This window comes from Archocentrus centrarchus, chromosome 13 (genome assembly GCF_007364275.1).
Source record: "Archocentrus centrarchus isolate MPI-CPG fArcCen1 chromosome 13, fArcCen1, whole genome shotgun sequence".
Classification (NCBI taxonomy): Eukaryota; Metazoa; Chordata; class Actinopteri; order Cichliformes; family Cichlidae; genus Archocentrus; species Archocentrus centrarchus.
The window spans coordinates 25306935-25324409 of record NC_044358.1 but is presented as its reverse complement, the minus strand read 5'-3'; the positions used below and the strand labels follow the sequence as shown (position 1 = coordinate 25324409).

At 39.3% G+C, this 17475-nt stretch overlaps 1 protein-coding gene across 1 annotated transcript; it reads left to right on the top strand.

The window, feature by feature from the left end:
- The first annotated feature begins 7146 nt into the window (after positions 1-7146).
- Positions 7147-16982, top strand: tmem160 (transmembrane protein 160). Its single transcript, XM_030744480.1, has 4 exons — positions 7147-7465; positions 7637-7661; positions 14786-14878; positions 15628-16982. Exons 1-4 carry the CDS (start codon positions 7244-7246, stop codon positions 15942-15944), a joined length of 657 nt encoding a protein of 218 aa, XP_030600340.1. The 5' UTR covers positions 7147-7243; the 3' UTR covers positions 15945-16982.
- Positions 16983-17475: the final 493 nt, after the last annotated feature.

Here is a 17475-nt window from a genome sequence, read left to right as displayed (position 1 = left end):
GTGTGTGACTTAGCTCATTTTCAAATCTTACAGCCTACACTGGGAGCAGAGTTGACACTAAAATAACACACTCGCTCCAAGATTTGCTGCTGGCAAGCAACCAGAGCAGTCAGATTACTGTAAGAATTGCTTTAATAGCAGTGAGAGATGAATGATGAATCATTGTCAGGCTTTGACTATAAAAGAGAAGTAAGTTCCTGCATTGCTTTTGGAGTCTGAACAGTTAACCCTGACTTTGTAGGACATACAGACGACGGTGATATAACACATACATAAAAGATTAACCACACATGCAGGCTCCATGAATCAGCGTACAAGTTATTGTCAGAGAAAACAACTCACCTCAAAATAAAATCAGGGCTCCCAGGAGATCAAAAGGAAAAGAGCACCAAAATGAAAGGGGAAAAAACAAGAATGGAAACAAACACATTCACACACCTGCACCATTAAATAACCCCGACAGCTTCCCATCCTGTATCCTGTAGCGGTGGCACAGAGTATTTTATAACTTGCATTGCAGTGCTTACGCAACAAAGTGAGGCAGAAATGAATAATCTGGCTGAAAAACAGCCCATTAGTACAATCAGAAAAGATATCTGATTTATTTTTGAGTCGGTTACGTGCGCGCTGACTTGTTAAGCTGCAACCTTTCTCAGTAAATGTCAGTAAATCATATGTCTGACCAGCTGACACTTCTACCTAGCACTGGTTTGTCCTGGCGATTGAAAAACAGAGTAATGGCTGCCAAGGTCAGTGCTCCCAGTGCAGCTGGCTGGAATCCCCCAGACTGCGTAACGCAGCCTAGTGCAGCTCTGCACGTATACACATCTCCCCCTTTCCTGTTCCTCCATCCACCTATCTGTCTCTTTATTTCCTTTTTGCTATAATCTTTGCTACAGGAAGAAAGCAAAGCGTTAACGCACAGCTGAGGCCTGCGAGAAGACTGTCTAAGCTTTTTGTTTTAGTTCTGATGTTCTTTCAGTTTAAAAAAAAAAAAAATCTGATACAGCTTTTCAACAATTCTGCTGTAAATGCAAACTTATTTTACACCAAATAATTTAGTCTAAAATTATTTTGATGTTTTTGTCTTTACTGTTTTATGTTTTTTATGAAATATGACAAGGCCATAAACTATATAAAAATGGAGGGCATCACAGTTGGGGCTATCTTTTATTTTGGAACAACAGCAGGCAATAGTTGGATGAATGAGTGGAGTGCAAAATTATTTAGCAAGATGCGTTCAGACTTGTATATATAGTATGCATTACACAAACACAGATACCTCCTGAAATGAACATCTAAATTAATTAATACAAAATTTTCAGTCACCCAGAAAACCTGAGCACAGATGTCTCAGAGGCTCTGACAGTAGAGTTAGCCACAGAGCAAGACATATTATTTGTGAGATAACAGCATTAAAAAAATGCTCTCAAAGGCACCAACACAACAAATATGGTCAGAACTTGGCAGACAGCCACACAACTTTCTGTTGGGTTTATTATTTAGCCCAGTAGGTTGCAGCTTGGTCAAGCCTACACACTGTTAAACTCTGTGTTTGTTTCACTTGTACAAGCCGGCAAAACTGAGAAAGGGGAGCCAAACGCTGCTGGACGCACGACAGCACAAATGATGAAGGTCACGCCAGTCGGATGAAATGCAATTTAAAAATAGATAGTGGGACTTGAGTATCAGACAATTTCTGTTGTATTTATTTAGAGAGAGTTGAGAATAAAGTGGAAGACTATGCAAAGTAGGCAGTTTGGTAAAAGGACACTAGAAGACAGAATCTGAAAAATGCTGAGACCAAATGTGTGTGAAATGAGCTGGCCTGACAGGAGGAGTTAATTGAAGACAAAGATTTCCAAGATAGAAGAAGGAATATATCATAATAAAACAAACAAAACAAGAAACCAAGAAAAATATTGCATGTAACCAAAAAAAGACCTCAGAGCTGCTGGATAAAAATAGAATAGGAAGGATGGCTGAATGTGGCTGTCGAGTAAAACTTGGGAAATGAGGGCAATGAGGGGAAATGAGTGAAAGCTGCAAGGACAAAAAGTGAGAAGGGTTAGTGAAGGGGTAAGGCAGAGGAACTGGAGGATCAACTGTAAAAACAGTTTTGGCTATGATGTTCATTTTTACAGCATCAAACGTGACCTTGAACATAAAGTTAATCCACAAAACAGCATTAAAAATGACAGCCATTACATTGTTTTGGAGCACTCAAGACTCAGGTATGTCCTAAGGGACAGAAATGCAGACTATTGTTAAATTCCAGCTTGTTTGAAATCTCCTCTTTAAAAATATGATCTGTTTTATTTTGTCCTACTTGATTGGGCAGAACAACATAACATGCTCATCAACATCTGCATTTAATCACTCAAGTATGATCGTGCACTGCATTTGCGGTTGTGCACTTGGTCCTGTGCTGTTGTATGCAAACTAATGTGGCAGCACTAGATTAAAAAACAAAAACAGGGGGGAAAAAAGCCTTTTCTAGCATGTGAATGCTGAAAGATTTGAGCTGTGATGCCTAGAAATGCTTAAAAATAGCTGAAACTTAATTTCCTGAATCAAAACAGCTGAAAAAGACAAAGTTTTGAAAGGGTTATTTTCTTAAAGAGCACAACCATAGCATCAATTTGAAGTATAAATTGTGGGGGAAGATCAAAATTGGTTGGGGTAAAAAAAATCTGAAAATTAAAACCGCTCAGGTTCTTCGGTGACTGATGATGTCACCACTTTAAAGGCCCACCATAGAAAACTATTGAAATTTCAGAAAGTTTTTATCAAACTTAAACTGTCACTGTTTAAAAACCATAAAAGATATCAATAAACTGAGCAATACCTGAATAGTTCAAGGTCTTGGGACCCGTTTATAGTTTGAATTTTTCTGTAGTTCAAAATTTGCTGAACTAGTTAACTGTCAAAGTAGGGTGGGTTTGAAGAGGATTTCAAACTTTCTCTATTCATTTCAAATGGCAAAAATATAATTCATAAAAAGTTAAATATTTTAAAAAGCATAAAGGTCACAAAAAAGAAAAGTTATAGCATAATTCTCTAGAAAAATCTGGACATTTTGATATCAGAACAATTTCTATAGCACAAAGCATGCATTGGGCATTCACATTAATAACAAAAGACACTGTTCTTTAATATATCTCACTGCATAGGCTTAAAAAAAAATTGTCAGTCAATACAATTTGTCGCTGCATCCAGAAATGCACGTTCAAACTGTGATGCAAAGAAAAAACATACTGTATATAAACAAGATCCAGAGACCCAACTTGGCCCAAGCTCATTTAAAATAGACTGAGGTGAAGATAATAAATTGTCTCGTGTGCCCTGATGAATCAAAATTTGATATTCTATTTGTAAATTAAGGATATCCTTAAAGAGTAGAGGAACCTCCATTTGTTCTCAGTGCACAGTTAAAGGTGTTGCTGGCAACAAATTTAAATTTTTAAAATAAATTTAAATGCTTATCATCAAATTCTGGCTCTAACAAAAAGTTGCAGAGCTGAAGATGTTTTCAGTGGGAGTGACTAGAAGGGACAAAATTAGAAATATGCTGAGCAGTTTGGAGACAAAATTAGAGAAGCAAGGCTGAAATGGTTTGGACATGTGCAGAGGAGGGACAGTGGAAATATTGGAGTAAGGGTGATAAAGATGGAGCTGCCAGGCAGGAGGAAAAGAGGAAGACCACAGAGAAGATTCATGGCTGTAGTGAAGGGGACATGCAGAGGGTTAGTGTGACAGAGGAGGATGCTCAGTATGGGGTGAGATGGAGGCAGATGATTGGCTGTGGTGACTCTTAAAGGAAGCAGTTGAAAGAAGGAAAAAAAGACTCATTAAATTCTGTTTTCATTCATATTTTCCGGACTGTCCCAACTTTTCTGAAAATGGGGTCATGCACATGTGCATTCTCCTCCATTTCTTCACAGACATACAGAAGCCTTTGCTCCATCACAAAATATAGCTTAACCTCGACACTGCCAGAAAGGATTACAGGCAATTTTCTTTGTGAAGTTCTGAGAAAAAAACAAAACTTGAAATTGGATGTGGAGGAAAAAGTAAGATGATTATTTTTGTGTACAGACAATCCCATGATTTTGTTGAAAATATACTTATTGTACATATAAGAGCTTTGTAAATATTTTACATTACACACTACATTATCCATTATTGCCCAGAAAGCAGCATGCATACAATATAATCATTATTACCTCACCTATTGTTGACATAATGTGCATACAAATGAATATGAAAAACTGTAATTCTTTCTAATCTACAGCTTCGGTATAGAGAAAATTTCACTGAAAGCTCTATGTGTAAGTGCTCTGTGTATATGTTTACACAAACATCAATCTACCATTGTGTTAGGCAAAGTAGCGTGAGAATGACCACAGGGTCAGCTGCAGAATTACATCAAAGATTTGGCTGTCACACACATGTTCACACACACACACACACACACACACACACACACACACACACACGCAGAGGAATACAAATACAAACTCCCATCAGCTCTTTATGCTGCTTGTGCTGAACAATCAGGTACGATAGGTGTGGTTTCTGGTCCCAGCAGGTCAAAAAAGACAAAAGACGCACAGGAAGAAGCTGTCCACTCATCCTCACTGAGTGCACACACACACACACACACACACACACACACACACACACACACACACACACACACACACACACACACACACACACAAACACAGGTGCATGGTATGTAGGGTGATTTGTGTGTATCTGACCCTATTTTTAAACAGAGGAGAAGAATTATAAGATTAACTTTGAATTAAGAAATTCCTGAATGTTTCCTTCAGGTTTCTTTAAATTTTAGATTTCTCTGTTTGACTGTTTGTCTTCTTTTAATCTGCTTGTAAGAGAAATAATTTCACTAATGGGTCATTCCATCTCAACTCAAGAAAGATTTAGAAGATTTTCTGCTCAACCGTCTCTGATTTGAACCAAAAAAAAAAAGTTTGGTCCAAAGTCTGAGCTTGTATAATTACTTCTGTGAAATTTTAGCTTCACATATCAAATACTTTTCAAGTTAAATCTTTTTTAAGAAATGGTCTGTTGACCCAATTTCTGCTGTACCACAAAAACCAAAATATCAGCAGATAGTCTCATTGGAACAGAACAAAGTCCTCTAATAAAAGAATTTTGTTAAATATGTGCATTTTTTTCATTTTCAGTTATAATTAGAGTACCATCTGGAAATTCCAGAATTTTTGTGACTAAAAATTTCATGTTAAAAAGTATTCTACATGCTTCATTTTGCAATATTGTGAAACGTAACTATATACCATACAGAAATTGTTATGTTACGCTTACATTTTTTGATGTGTCTGTCCCAAATTACAGATCTTGATATATTTTGATGGCTGGAAAGACCTGAAAATTTCAGGATTTTATCCTCAATAGAGGATTGAGATATCCATGTTCAAACATTGCCTCAGATTTCAATGTGCAAAAAAAAAAACAACCCAAAAACAAAGGCCTGAAAGTAGGGCGAGGGATCATTTTTTTCAAAAAAATATATCTTGAAAATTATTTATTTATTATATAAAGATAAAAATTTCACAACACTCATTATATAAGTTCAAACACTGTATCATAAATTTGTATTAAAATGGGAGACACTCGAACAGAAGGCCTAGGCTGATTTGGAATTAAATGCCTCTAATATTCATGGCCTATTTCTGGAGTCTATAAAAAACTTAATGAACTTGACTTTGCTATAATGGACACTTGCTGAACCACAGTCATGTGAAAAAGAAAGTTTTCACAAGATGTTATGCAATCCTGAGAAAAGCCAAGTTGTGCCACAGGTTTCCCAGAACTTGAAATCCCAATAAACTCATTCCAAAAGTGCAACAACAAAAGAAAAACTCCAAGAGCTCCATATCAGACTCCACAGGCTGAAAAAGTGTGACTTGCTTGGAGGGGTTACCAGAAGAAAGCCTCTTATCTCTAAAAAGAACATGGCAGCACAACTTCGGTTTGTGAAGACTTCTGGAATAATATCCTTCGAACGGACCCAAACTGCCTAGACAAATGAAGATGTTTGGCCATGGTGGTGGACGGGTGCTGATTTGTATTTGTTTTGCAGCCATGTGGGCACCTTGCAGTCAGTGAGTCGACCATACCAAAATATTCTAGAGTCAAATGTGATGCCATCTGTCTGACAGCTAAAGCTTGGCTGAAACTGGCTCATGCAACTAGACAATGATCCCAAAGACAGCAGCAAATCTACAACAAAATAACTGGAAAAGAAACGAATCAATGCAATGGCCGAGTCAAGGTCCCGGTGTCAACCCAACTGAAATGATGTGGCAGGACCTTATGACTGTGCATAAACAAATGCCTGCAAACCTCAATGACTAACAGCTAATGAATGAAGGAGAGGGGTGTACTTAGTTTTTCACAGGACTGCATGCAAGTTTACAAATATGGGCACAAAGATGTTAAAAAACTGTTCCAGGGTCAGAGGATAACGATAACAAAACCTGGTCACAGTTCATAACTCACATCACAAGCCTGCCTTCTGCCCCTCTTTCGACTTCAGTGATTTCCTGGTCCTTTTTATGCCAATGTTATCATTGGTGCTATGATCATTCAACAATTCAGATGAAGTTAAAAGACCTGCTTAGACCTGAGCATGCTCTTCTTCTGCATGTTCTCCTGCACAGGCAAGATTAATGTATTTCATATTCATGTGTTTGATTTTTCAGACACTTTTCTGACACTGGCTGATTATTAAGTGGCTGAATTTTATTTCGTATTGGGTTGAAGTATTTGCAATCTTCTTTGATTAAAAAATAAATAAGAAGGGCAATGGTTTTACGTCAGCTTGTCTTCTGGCTCCCTCGTGTGGCGTAAATGTGCAGTTGTAAGTCGTCTCACTGGATGTCGAGGGTAAATGTCGACATCAACACTAGCGAGAAAAGAAAAGAAAAGAAAAACATGCTAATCTTTTATTTTCTTAATTTTTCTTTTCTTTACCTAATTTAAATTTGGTCTATTTTCAAGTCGTGCTATCTTCTCTTCCGGCGCATGATGGCGCTGTTTTTATTTTTTCCGACCTTTCACTGCATCGTCCTGCGCCTTTACCGGAGACTCTTCCGGCTTGTTGTTGACTGTGTGAGGGGTCACAGGGCATGCCGAGGTCGTGTTGTGCTTTTTCTTTCGGCTCATATTTTAGCTAGCAGCGGCTAGTGATGTAATGGCTTTATTGAGTTTGTTCGCGAGAAGACAGCTGCCGCAGGCCGTGTGTCACTACGCCCGGCTGGTGAAGCAGATCCGGCCGCCGGACGCTGGCGTCACGCTAAGGAGGCTGCACGGCTCGGCCCGGCAATGGGTCGTAGAAAAGGGACCGTGGGGGAAGAGCCGGGGGCCGGAGCAGCAGCAGTACCAGCTCACAGACCTCGATAAAGCGGACGCTTTGGTGAGTTCAGTCCTAATGCTGCAGGAAGCACGGAGCTTTGCTGTTGCTTAAGTGGAAGTTTCTTTGTTTCTTAATCTGAAGGAAGTAAATTGAATTGTTTTGAACTACATGTAACTTTAAATTAATGAGAAAGTAAAATTTGCTAACAGATTTTCTTCTTTCATTTTTCAGATGCTGAGAAAGTCCCATGAAACAGGTAACGTTGCTGCAGCATTGGCGCATTAATACAGGTTGCAGTCCAGCACAAACTTTTAATGATTTCTTGGAACTGTTCTCTTTCCAGGCTGGAATGATTGTATAGCACACACATTTAATGATTTTAAAACCCGCTCTGGCCGCTCCAACATCACCAAAAACGCCTGAAAAAGCATACCCAAAATTAAATCAGCTGCTTAAATCTGTTCCTGAACTCTTTGGAGTACATGCAAAAGCTTGGTCTCTTTGTGAAGAAAACAAGCTCTATTTTTCATTTCTGCAGTCAAACATGCTGTAACTGTAATGAGTATGTAGCTATTAAGTTTGGAACACAGAAAAATTAGACAATTTTTGCCTCGCCTGGATTTGTCCTGTTTGTTTTCATGTAACTACACACTGATTGTAGAAGGTATGGATTGGAAAATATAATGAAGCTGTAGAATGAAGTCTTTTTACCGTGTATTTCAAATTTTATCAAGATAGCACAAAAACCTACTGTTTGGTAAAGGTTTTTGTGTGTTGATCTCAGGCGTGGTCTCACATGAGACATTTGGAGATTCCCAAGTACCACATGTTAGCAGCCTTTGTTATACAAACTTCAAATGGCTGTAACTCCTCAATGCTTCAACATACAGTCATCAGTGAGGGCTCTAATCAAAGATACTACCATGAGGAATCCTCTGCTATACACAAAGTTACTGATAGTACAAATTAATTATAATTATAGACATATAAATCAGAGGTTGACCTAATTTGTAAAAGAAGGAAAATGTTAGGCCTTCATGCACAAAAACCCCCCAGTCTATTTTCAGTGATTCCTTCACACACCCAAAATAAATAAATTGTATATTGATCAAAAGTAAATGTAAACACTACATATTCACATAAAATAAAAAAAAAAAAAACACAATCCTCCCAGTAGTACTTACACAAAGCATAAAGCTTTTTGTAAAACTTTAGACACGTAACTGGTCAAAAAAAGCTCTGAGCCATTGTCCTCCTCATCCTGCCATAATAAACGTTATAATGACCCCCGTGAAAGCCTTATCGAGACCAACAACCTTCCCTGCCCCCAACACTGCTCTTGTAAATTTCCAAATGTAAAACACATACAGAATATAAGTGGCGTAACAACAGCGTACGGTGATATTTTCTGTGTAACGGTGCATGCCAAGCTCACCATTACATACATATTTACATCTAAACGGCATATAATACGAGGACGAGCTGAGAATAATACGTAACACGTACCATGGATCGCCGTCGGAGTACATCTGTTCGTTCACGGGATTCCGTAAAACCGGTCGAATCAGCGACAGAATCCTCTAATAAATTATAATCCACTCTCGTGAGTCATTTAGTCACTTTGTTGAATAAATATAGTCTGTTTTTGATGCATTCTGACAATCCGTTGGCGAGAAAAAGCATTGTAAACATCGTTTACGCACGAAGGCGCACACACTCTCAGTTCCTTCTCAGTTTCACGCACGGAGGACGCACTGATTACGCAGGGGGTTTATGGTTTCATGTGAAAACACACCCCATAGCGCCATATACCCACTAGGGTTTAATATTTTTCCCGAAAATGACATGAATCAAATCCCGGGAAATGACGAGCCATTCCCGGGAATCCCGGGAAAAAGTTTATTTTTTATTTTAATTAGGCCTTCTGTAGCCTGTGTCGGCCTTAACCTATTCTGATACTGTAGAGGTAGCTTTCCAGCTATGTCCTGTTATGCCCAGTAGGGGGCAACGTCGGCTTGATTAACGCAATAAAACCTACATCTGGACATTGGAGTGCTCGAGCTATGCGGTGTTGTATCGTTCCTCCACACTCCCTTAACAAATATAATTCGAATATTCCTCCATTGTACATGGAATTATACCAAGATATTTTACAACTGCTGGTGCAAAACAATACGGTTCATCTCCACAGCATTGATAAAGGCTCAGCCACGCTGTCGTGGCGACATCTGTTGCGCTATATCTCCACAAGTGGAACGCTGTAACAGTCATTGAAAAGTGAACTACCGTACTACACTATAATATGGCATAACACAGGGCCTTGAGTAATGCACTACGACTTGGTCATTGCCATTCTGGCAACAGCAAATTTATAACACCGTGTCTGAGGGTTAAAGTAGGTTCGCTGTGAATCGTCTATTGAAAAACTGGCCAATCCTTATAGCCTAAAAAATATACATTTTACTCAACTCCATTTTAAAAGCGAAATATGTTAAAGCAATCTATTTCATGATCATTTCTTCACCCATTAGGCCCGTATCCTAATTCATGATTGTTAGTAAGCGGCTGCAAACGAGGAAAAGAAACACTCGAAGTTAAACAGATATTTCTTTATTGTTCAGGGCAGGCATATTTTATAGGCTATATAATGCAATATAACAATATATAATAATATAGAATTATATAATACAAAATACCTTAGGGTAAACACATTGCCTACGATTTCAACAAATTAAAGAGGAAAAAAGTACAACTGTTTAATACCTCTATTAAAACGCTTGAGATGAAGGCTGAAGCCTTAAACGGAGGCTGAACGTGCCTGAAATGAAGAGTAATGCTTTTCGCATTAAACGAACCCTTCTCTCAATATTTCCTTAAATTTAACTTTCTGAAGCTTTCTTTTCTTTCTGAAAGTCAAATCGACGCGCGCGACTTTTTTCCCGGTTTCCCGTCTAACGTTTCCCGGGAAACGGGAAATGGTTCTGATCGCATTTCCCGGGAATCCCGGATCCCGGGATTAAACCCTAATACCCACGTGTCAGGAATTTTATTGGCTGTTCATCTGTGGTTTTGGATTTTGGGTCAGAGTCAACCAATCAGAACAATTGGAGAAGATTTGAGGGCATGTCCAGAAAAGTCACATGATGCTGTCTGGTTATTATTGGCTCTGGAAAATCCATTTCATAACATGATTGGCTAAATGAGGTGTCAATCCAATTCTGAGGGTCTAGTCTGTCATGTAAAAGCATCGTAAGGGTGAACTGCAGGTTACTGTGACACTATGAGGCTTCAAAGTCGGAAAACGCTGCAGAGGGCCCGCGGGCGGGCCGTTGCCAGTTAACAGTTTAAAAAAACAAGGATTGGTACATAAGTTTGGATTAGAGAAAATCCAACATAAAATCATACAGGCTCAAAAGTATACATGCAGGCTCAAATATATAAGCATAACCTCATTTAAATCTTTTAATAAGTGGTCCAGAAGGTTCTACAATGGCTTTTCACTTGAGAAGGCCAAGGCTTATTAACTTCCCATTAGTGATCATGATTGATAGTTTCTTTGTCAGCATTAAAAAATAAATTTGGTTTGGAGTGGTGCTGTACCACTGCTGTATCAGTGGTACAGGTACATTGAACAAAGTGTGTGGGAGAAGGACTACTTCCAAATTTTTCAACTACTTTATCCATTTCAAAACTGTTTGTGGAATGGATCAAGTACAACATATGGTGTCCTGGAGGATCTCCTCCCAGATCTGAACCAGGGCATCACTGAGCTCCTGGACAGTCTGAGGTGCAACCTGGCTGCATCAGATGGACTGAAACATAATGTCTCAGAGGTGGTTTATTGGATTTAGGTCAGGCGAGTGTGGGGGCCAGTCCATAGTATCAATTCCTTCATCCTCCAGGAACTGCCAACATGCTCTCACCACATGAGATCGAGCATTGTTGTGCACCAGGAGGAACCCAGGACCTACTGCATCAGTGTAGGCGCTGACTGTGGGTCCAGGGATTTCATCCTGATACCTAATGGCAGTCAGGGTGCTGTTACTTAGCCCACATTCCCATAGCCTGTATTCTGTGGCCTAGCTTTTAAAGGTCTGTGGATATTCCTTCCCAGACCATCACTGAGCCGTGAACAATGTTACAGGCAGCATAATGTTCTCTACAGCTTCTCCAGACCCTTTCACATGTGTCACATGTGCTCAGGATATTCCTGTTCTCATCTATGAAAAGCACAGGGTGCCAGTGGTCGACCTGCCAATTCTGGTATTCTATGGCAAATGCCATTCAGGCTGTATGGTGCTGGGCAGTGAGCACAGGGCACACTAGAGGATTTTGGGCCCTCAGGCCACCCTCATGAAGTCTGTTTCTGATTGTTTCGTCAAAGACATTCACACCAGTGGCCTGCTGGAGGTTATTTTGTAGGGCTCTAACAGTAGTCATCCAGTTCTTCTATGGACAAAGGAGCAGATCCCAGTCCTGCTGATGGGTTAAGGACCTTCTACAGCCCTGTCCAGCTCTCCTAGACTAACTGCCTGTCTCCTGGAATCTCCTCCATGCTCTTGAGACTTTGCTGGGAGACACAGCAAACCTTCTGGCAATGGCATGTGCATGTTGGACTACATGTGCAACCTCTGTAGGGTCCAGGTATCGCCTTGTGCTACCAGTGTTGACACTGACCCTAGCCAAATGCAAGTGAAAAAACAGTCAGAAAAGATGAGCAAGGGAAAAATGTCAGTGGCCTCCACCTCTAAAACCATTCCTGTTTTAGAGGTTGTCTCATTGTTGGACCTCTAGTGCACCTGTGGTTAATTTCATTGACATCTAAGTAGCTGAAAGTGATGAACAACCCCCTCTGCTACTTAACTTACCCAGAAGTTTAACTGTATCTCAGAAGTTTAACTGGTTTAATGCTATTGATTAAAAGTATTCTTTTCTTTTTTTGGAGCAGTGTCAAATGTGAGCTTGTGTGTATACATTTGACCCTGTGTGGATTAGAGGAAATCCAAAAGGAATTCAAACTTATGCACCCAATTGTTATTTTTTTTAAGTCGTTGTACACTACAATCACTCCTCCTGGAAATAGAGAGTTCAAAGAAATAATTAAAAGCCCAAAATTACAATGAAATTCATCATTAAGTGCTGATTCAGCTGCAGTTTATGGTCCTGTCCTGTAAGGCTCTATACTATATTACATTTCTGTTATTTTATTCAGCCTATTTATATCTGCAAACTGACATTCATTATTGCATGACTGTTGTAGAGACCTCATTAGTTGTTGCACTTTTGAATGAAGATGGACCATGATAAGGCTTTGATGCCCTTATTCAGTTAGTGTTTGATCATGTCCCAGCTCACACACACGTCTTCACTTTATCTAAGACAAGACTTTGTGTATTTCTACACAGTATGTTTGGGTGATATCCCTCCCATTCCTGCTGCTGTAAGGAAGGGTATTGACATCTTTGACGACCTCCAACTCCTCTGTCCTCATCTTGGGACAACACTACAGTTTATGTCAACAGTTAATGTAGGAGGCTAGAAGTTGGGATGCTTACAGGTGCTGGTCATAAAATTAGAATATCATGAAAAAGTTGATTTATTTCAGTAATTCCATTCAAAAAGTGAAACTTGTATATTATATTCATTCATTACACACAGACTGATAAATTTCAAATGTTTATTTCTTTTAATTTTGATGATTATAACTGACAACTAATGAAAACCCCAAATTCGGTATCTCAGAAAATTAGAATATTGTGAAAAGGTTCAATATTAAAGACACCTGGTGCCACACTCTAATCAGCTAATTAACTCAAAACACCTTTAAATGGTCTCTCAGTCTAGTTCTGTAGGATACACAATCATGGGGAAGACTGCTGACGACCTTTGACACCTTGCACAAGGAGGGCAAGACACAAAAGGTCATTGCTAAAGAGGCTGCTGTTCACAGAGCTCTGTGTCCAAGCACATTAATAGAGAGGCGAAGGGAAGGAAAAGATGTGGTAGAAAAAAAGTGCACAAGCAATAGGGATAACTGCACCCTGGAGAGGATTGTGGAACAAAACCCATTCAAAAATGTGGGGGAGATTCACAAAGAGTGGACTGCAGCTGGAGTCAGTGCTTCAAGAACCACCATGCACAGACGTATGCAGACATGGGTTTCAGCTGTCGCAGTCCTTGTGTCGAGCCACTCTTGAACAAGAGACGGCGTCAGAAGCATCTCGCCTGGACTAAAGACAAAAAGGACTGGACTGCTGCTGACTGCTCCAAAGTTATGTTCTCTGATCAAAGTAAACTTTGCATTTCCTTTGGAAATCAAGGTCCCAGAGTCTGGAGGAAGAGAGGAGAGGCACAGAATCCACGTTGCTTGAGGTCCAGTGTAAAGTTTCCACAGTCAGTGATGGTTTGTGGTGCCATGTCATCTGCTGGTGTTGACCCACTATGTTTTCTGAGGTCCAAGGTCAACGCAGCCATCTACCAGGAAGTTTTAGAGCACTTCATGCTTCCTGCTGCTGACCAACTTTATGGAAATGCAGATTTCATTTTCCAACAGGACTTGGCACCTGCACATAGTGCCAAAGCTACCAGTACCTGCTTTAAGGACCATAGTATCCCTGTTCTTACTTGGCCAGCAAACTCGCCTGACCTTAACCCCATAGAAAATCTATGGGCTATTGTGACGAGGAAGATGCGATAGACCCAACAATTCAGAAGAGCTGAAGGCCACTATCAGAGCAACCTGGGCTCTCATAACACCTGAGCAGTGCCACAGACTGATCGACTCCATGCCACGCCGCATTGCTGCAGTAATCCAGGCAAAAGGAGCCCCAACATTTCTAAAAATCCTTTTCTTGTATTGGTCTTAAGTAATATTCTAATTTTCTGAGATACTGAATTTGGGGTTTTCATTAGTTGTCAGTTATAATCATCAAAAATAAAAGGAACAAACATTTGAAATATATCAGTCTGTGTGTAATGAATGAATATAATATACAAGTTTCATTCTTTGAATGGAATTATGGAAATAAATCAACTTTTTCATGATATTCTAATTTTATGACCAGCACCTGTATTATGATCTGAGCAGCATTTTCACACAGACCAGCTTTTATCATAAACATACTGCTTAAATATGTTTTTTTTTTTTTTTTAAACATCCAAATCTTTATACAGTATTACACATTTTATGCCTGTGACTGTATATTCACACCTTTATATCCAAGTCTCAAAAATGCAAAATCTAATGAAAGGTGTAGTTAAACTGAGGCAGCTGTAAGGCCAGTAGTTAGACTGTAGCATGCAGGTACAGTAAACAGTGTGATTGATTCTGGTTCTCTGTAGCCTGTCAGGTGTTTATTTCTGGCTTTGGTCATTTTGCAGGGTTCCTCTCGTGGTTCAGGAACGGTCTGCTGGCAACTGGGATCGGAGTCATCGCATTTGTCCAAAGTGACGTGGGACGTGAAGCGGGATATGGTACAGGACAGATTTATGTGTTTATGCAATCCAGAACACTTAAGCCTAAACCTGCTGGTAACACAGGCTTGTAATCTAAGCTAAGTAACAAACAGTCGGCGCAGTTCTAAATTTTTTAAAACAGGTGGATTTAATATCAAGGAGATTTTTAAAATCAGTGGTTCTCTATGAAATCTTTTTTAACTTTCAATCTTAAATTGTAAACATTCTGCTCTTATTTTATTTATTTTTTTGGGAAGTAGAAAACCTTGTAATGGATGCTTGCTGCACTCTTAAAATAAATAATTACACAAGGATTTCAGCAATTGACTTAAAACGAGTCAAAATCCTTGATAGCTAGCTGTAACCAACATAATCAGTGACTGACATGTGAGATTAGGAGCTTAAAATTTTATTAAACAAGACCTTCATCGAATCAATATTAATTGACAGCTGATGGACATTAATATTTGAAAATCTCTGAAAACAAACCTTTTGAGCCATGGTACTAAATCATATGAGTGGGTATTATTTATGTCAAAATAAAAGCCCACTGACGTACTTGATGTATTCTTAATAGTAAATCACGGGAACAGTTTGTATAACTTCTGAAAAGTTTGAAAATATTCCGCTTAATCTTTTATTTTCATCTAAATAATTAAAAGGAAAAGTCGATTCAGCGTGCCTCATTGCCAGCTTTAATTACAGTGAGTTTTGAGGAAATTAATTGGGTTTCTACAATAATACCATGTCAATCTGTTTTTCCTCAGCCTTCTTTATCCTGGGAGGTGTGTGCGTGTCGTTTGGCGGTGCCTCGTACATTGGCAGCCTTCTTGCCTTGCGGAGGATGATGATGCTGTCTGTGCCAGCACTGCTGCTCCACGGACTCGTGGTGGGCAGCGCCGCCCTCTTCTGGCTCTGTGCTGTATCGCTCTACATCGGCCGATTGGAGGTGGAGATCATCCGCGAGGAAGAAGAGGGAGAGGACGAAGAGGAGTGCCGGGAGTGCCGGGAGAGGCGCGAACACCGGGGCTACCGGGGCTCCCGTGACAGTGAGGACAGTGACAGCAAGGGGCAAAACAAGTAGAGGGCTTCCAGGAATGCAGAGTGGAAAGCTGTGCATATGTGCTGCTCCAATTCAGGGTTTCCCATATTTTTATGTGTGTGGATTTTGTGTAAATGTGTGTATAAGCAGCCTACATATGCAGGCCGTGTGTGAGTCTGTAGATGCAATCTTATTGTCTGTTGTCATTAAGGTGGAGAAAGCCTTTCGGGAATTTGTAAAAAATTACTGATAATTTGGTAGTTTAACTACGTTCAATTCTGGGAAATAAATCAGCTTTTTCTAAGTTTTATTATCATTACATATAAACAGTGCTGAATCTCTTACATTATCAGTCTGTTTGACTTATATGAATTCTTTTTCTCATATCTTTTTTTTTTTTTTGTTTTCCACATCCACACATTCTGCAAAGACTCACCGAGAACACCGTATATTTGTTCATGTATACTTTCGCATCCCGATATCATTTTTCAGCCTCATTCACAGCCAACTGTTGTTGGATGCTGTTTGTCTTATACAGTGTAATTAATTGTGAGTGACTACTTGAAGTTTTCATGAAAATGTGAATATAAGCAAGCGGGATGCGATATACTGTGAGACCTAGTAGAAAGATTGCGTGTTTCAGCGCTGTAGTTCTGTTGTGATTAAAACTCACTGAGGGCTTCTCATTTGGTTTTCCAGTTTTTATTATTTTGTTTTCTGAGGGCAATAGCACTTTTGTCAGCTTTAGTTTGTCACCTTAGGAACTCTAGATTTTTAGAAGCAAAACATATTTTTCACAGGTTTTCCTGTGATTTTATATATATAAATTTTTGCTCTGTATTGCTGATATTTGTGTACAGTATCAAACTGTAACCATAAACCTTCTAAGTGAATTCCACCATCTGGTAATCACTATAATTGCTTATTTAATGGATGTAAAGGGTTGTTGATCATATAAGAGTGTGTATGCAGATGTGGAAATGAGGTTCGCCATTGTTTACTTTTTTTTTTTAAAGCACTACTTTCATAAGAAACAGTGCATTCTTCTGTATGTCCAGTAATAAAGCAAAGAGGTAATCTGTTGAGTCAAATGATGGCCCCTTCAATAAGCCTTATGTATATGTGTTAAAAAATTAAGCGTGATAGGACAAAATAGTTGAGAACCACTTCTCTTTTTTTTCTTTCTTTGCTTTTTAACACAACATTCAGTTCACGGCAGGAAAAATGTGAAAAACAAAGGCAGGGAAGGTAAGTAACATTGATAATCTCATTACAAGGTAATGCCACAGTATGTGCTGGCAGCAGCAGCTTTTTACCCTTTTGCCAGGCCCCAAAAACTGCTCAGAACGTGAGAAAGGGCCGAAGGCATTACCGCAACCTCTAAAGTTGCCAGGTCACATTGTGATTCAGCATCTGGGGGATGTGCTAAAGGCCCCAACCCTGTGAAAAAATCATCTTTTTGCATTTTGTTTCCTCTTTTTTTTTGTCTTTTCTTTGGCCTAAACACAGTCGAAGGAGGGTTTCAAAACAGGAATTCGCTCATAAAATACCCACTGCGTCTCTATTTTAAATG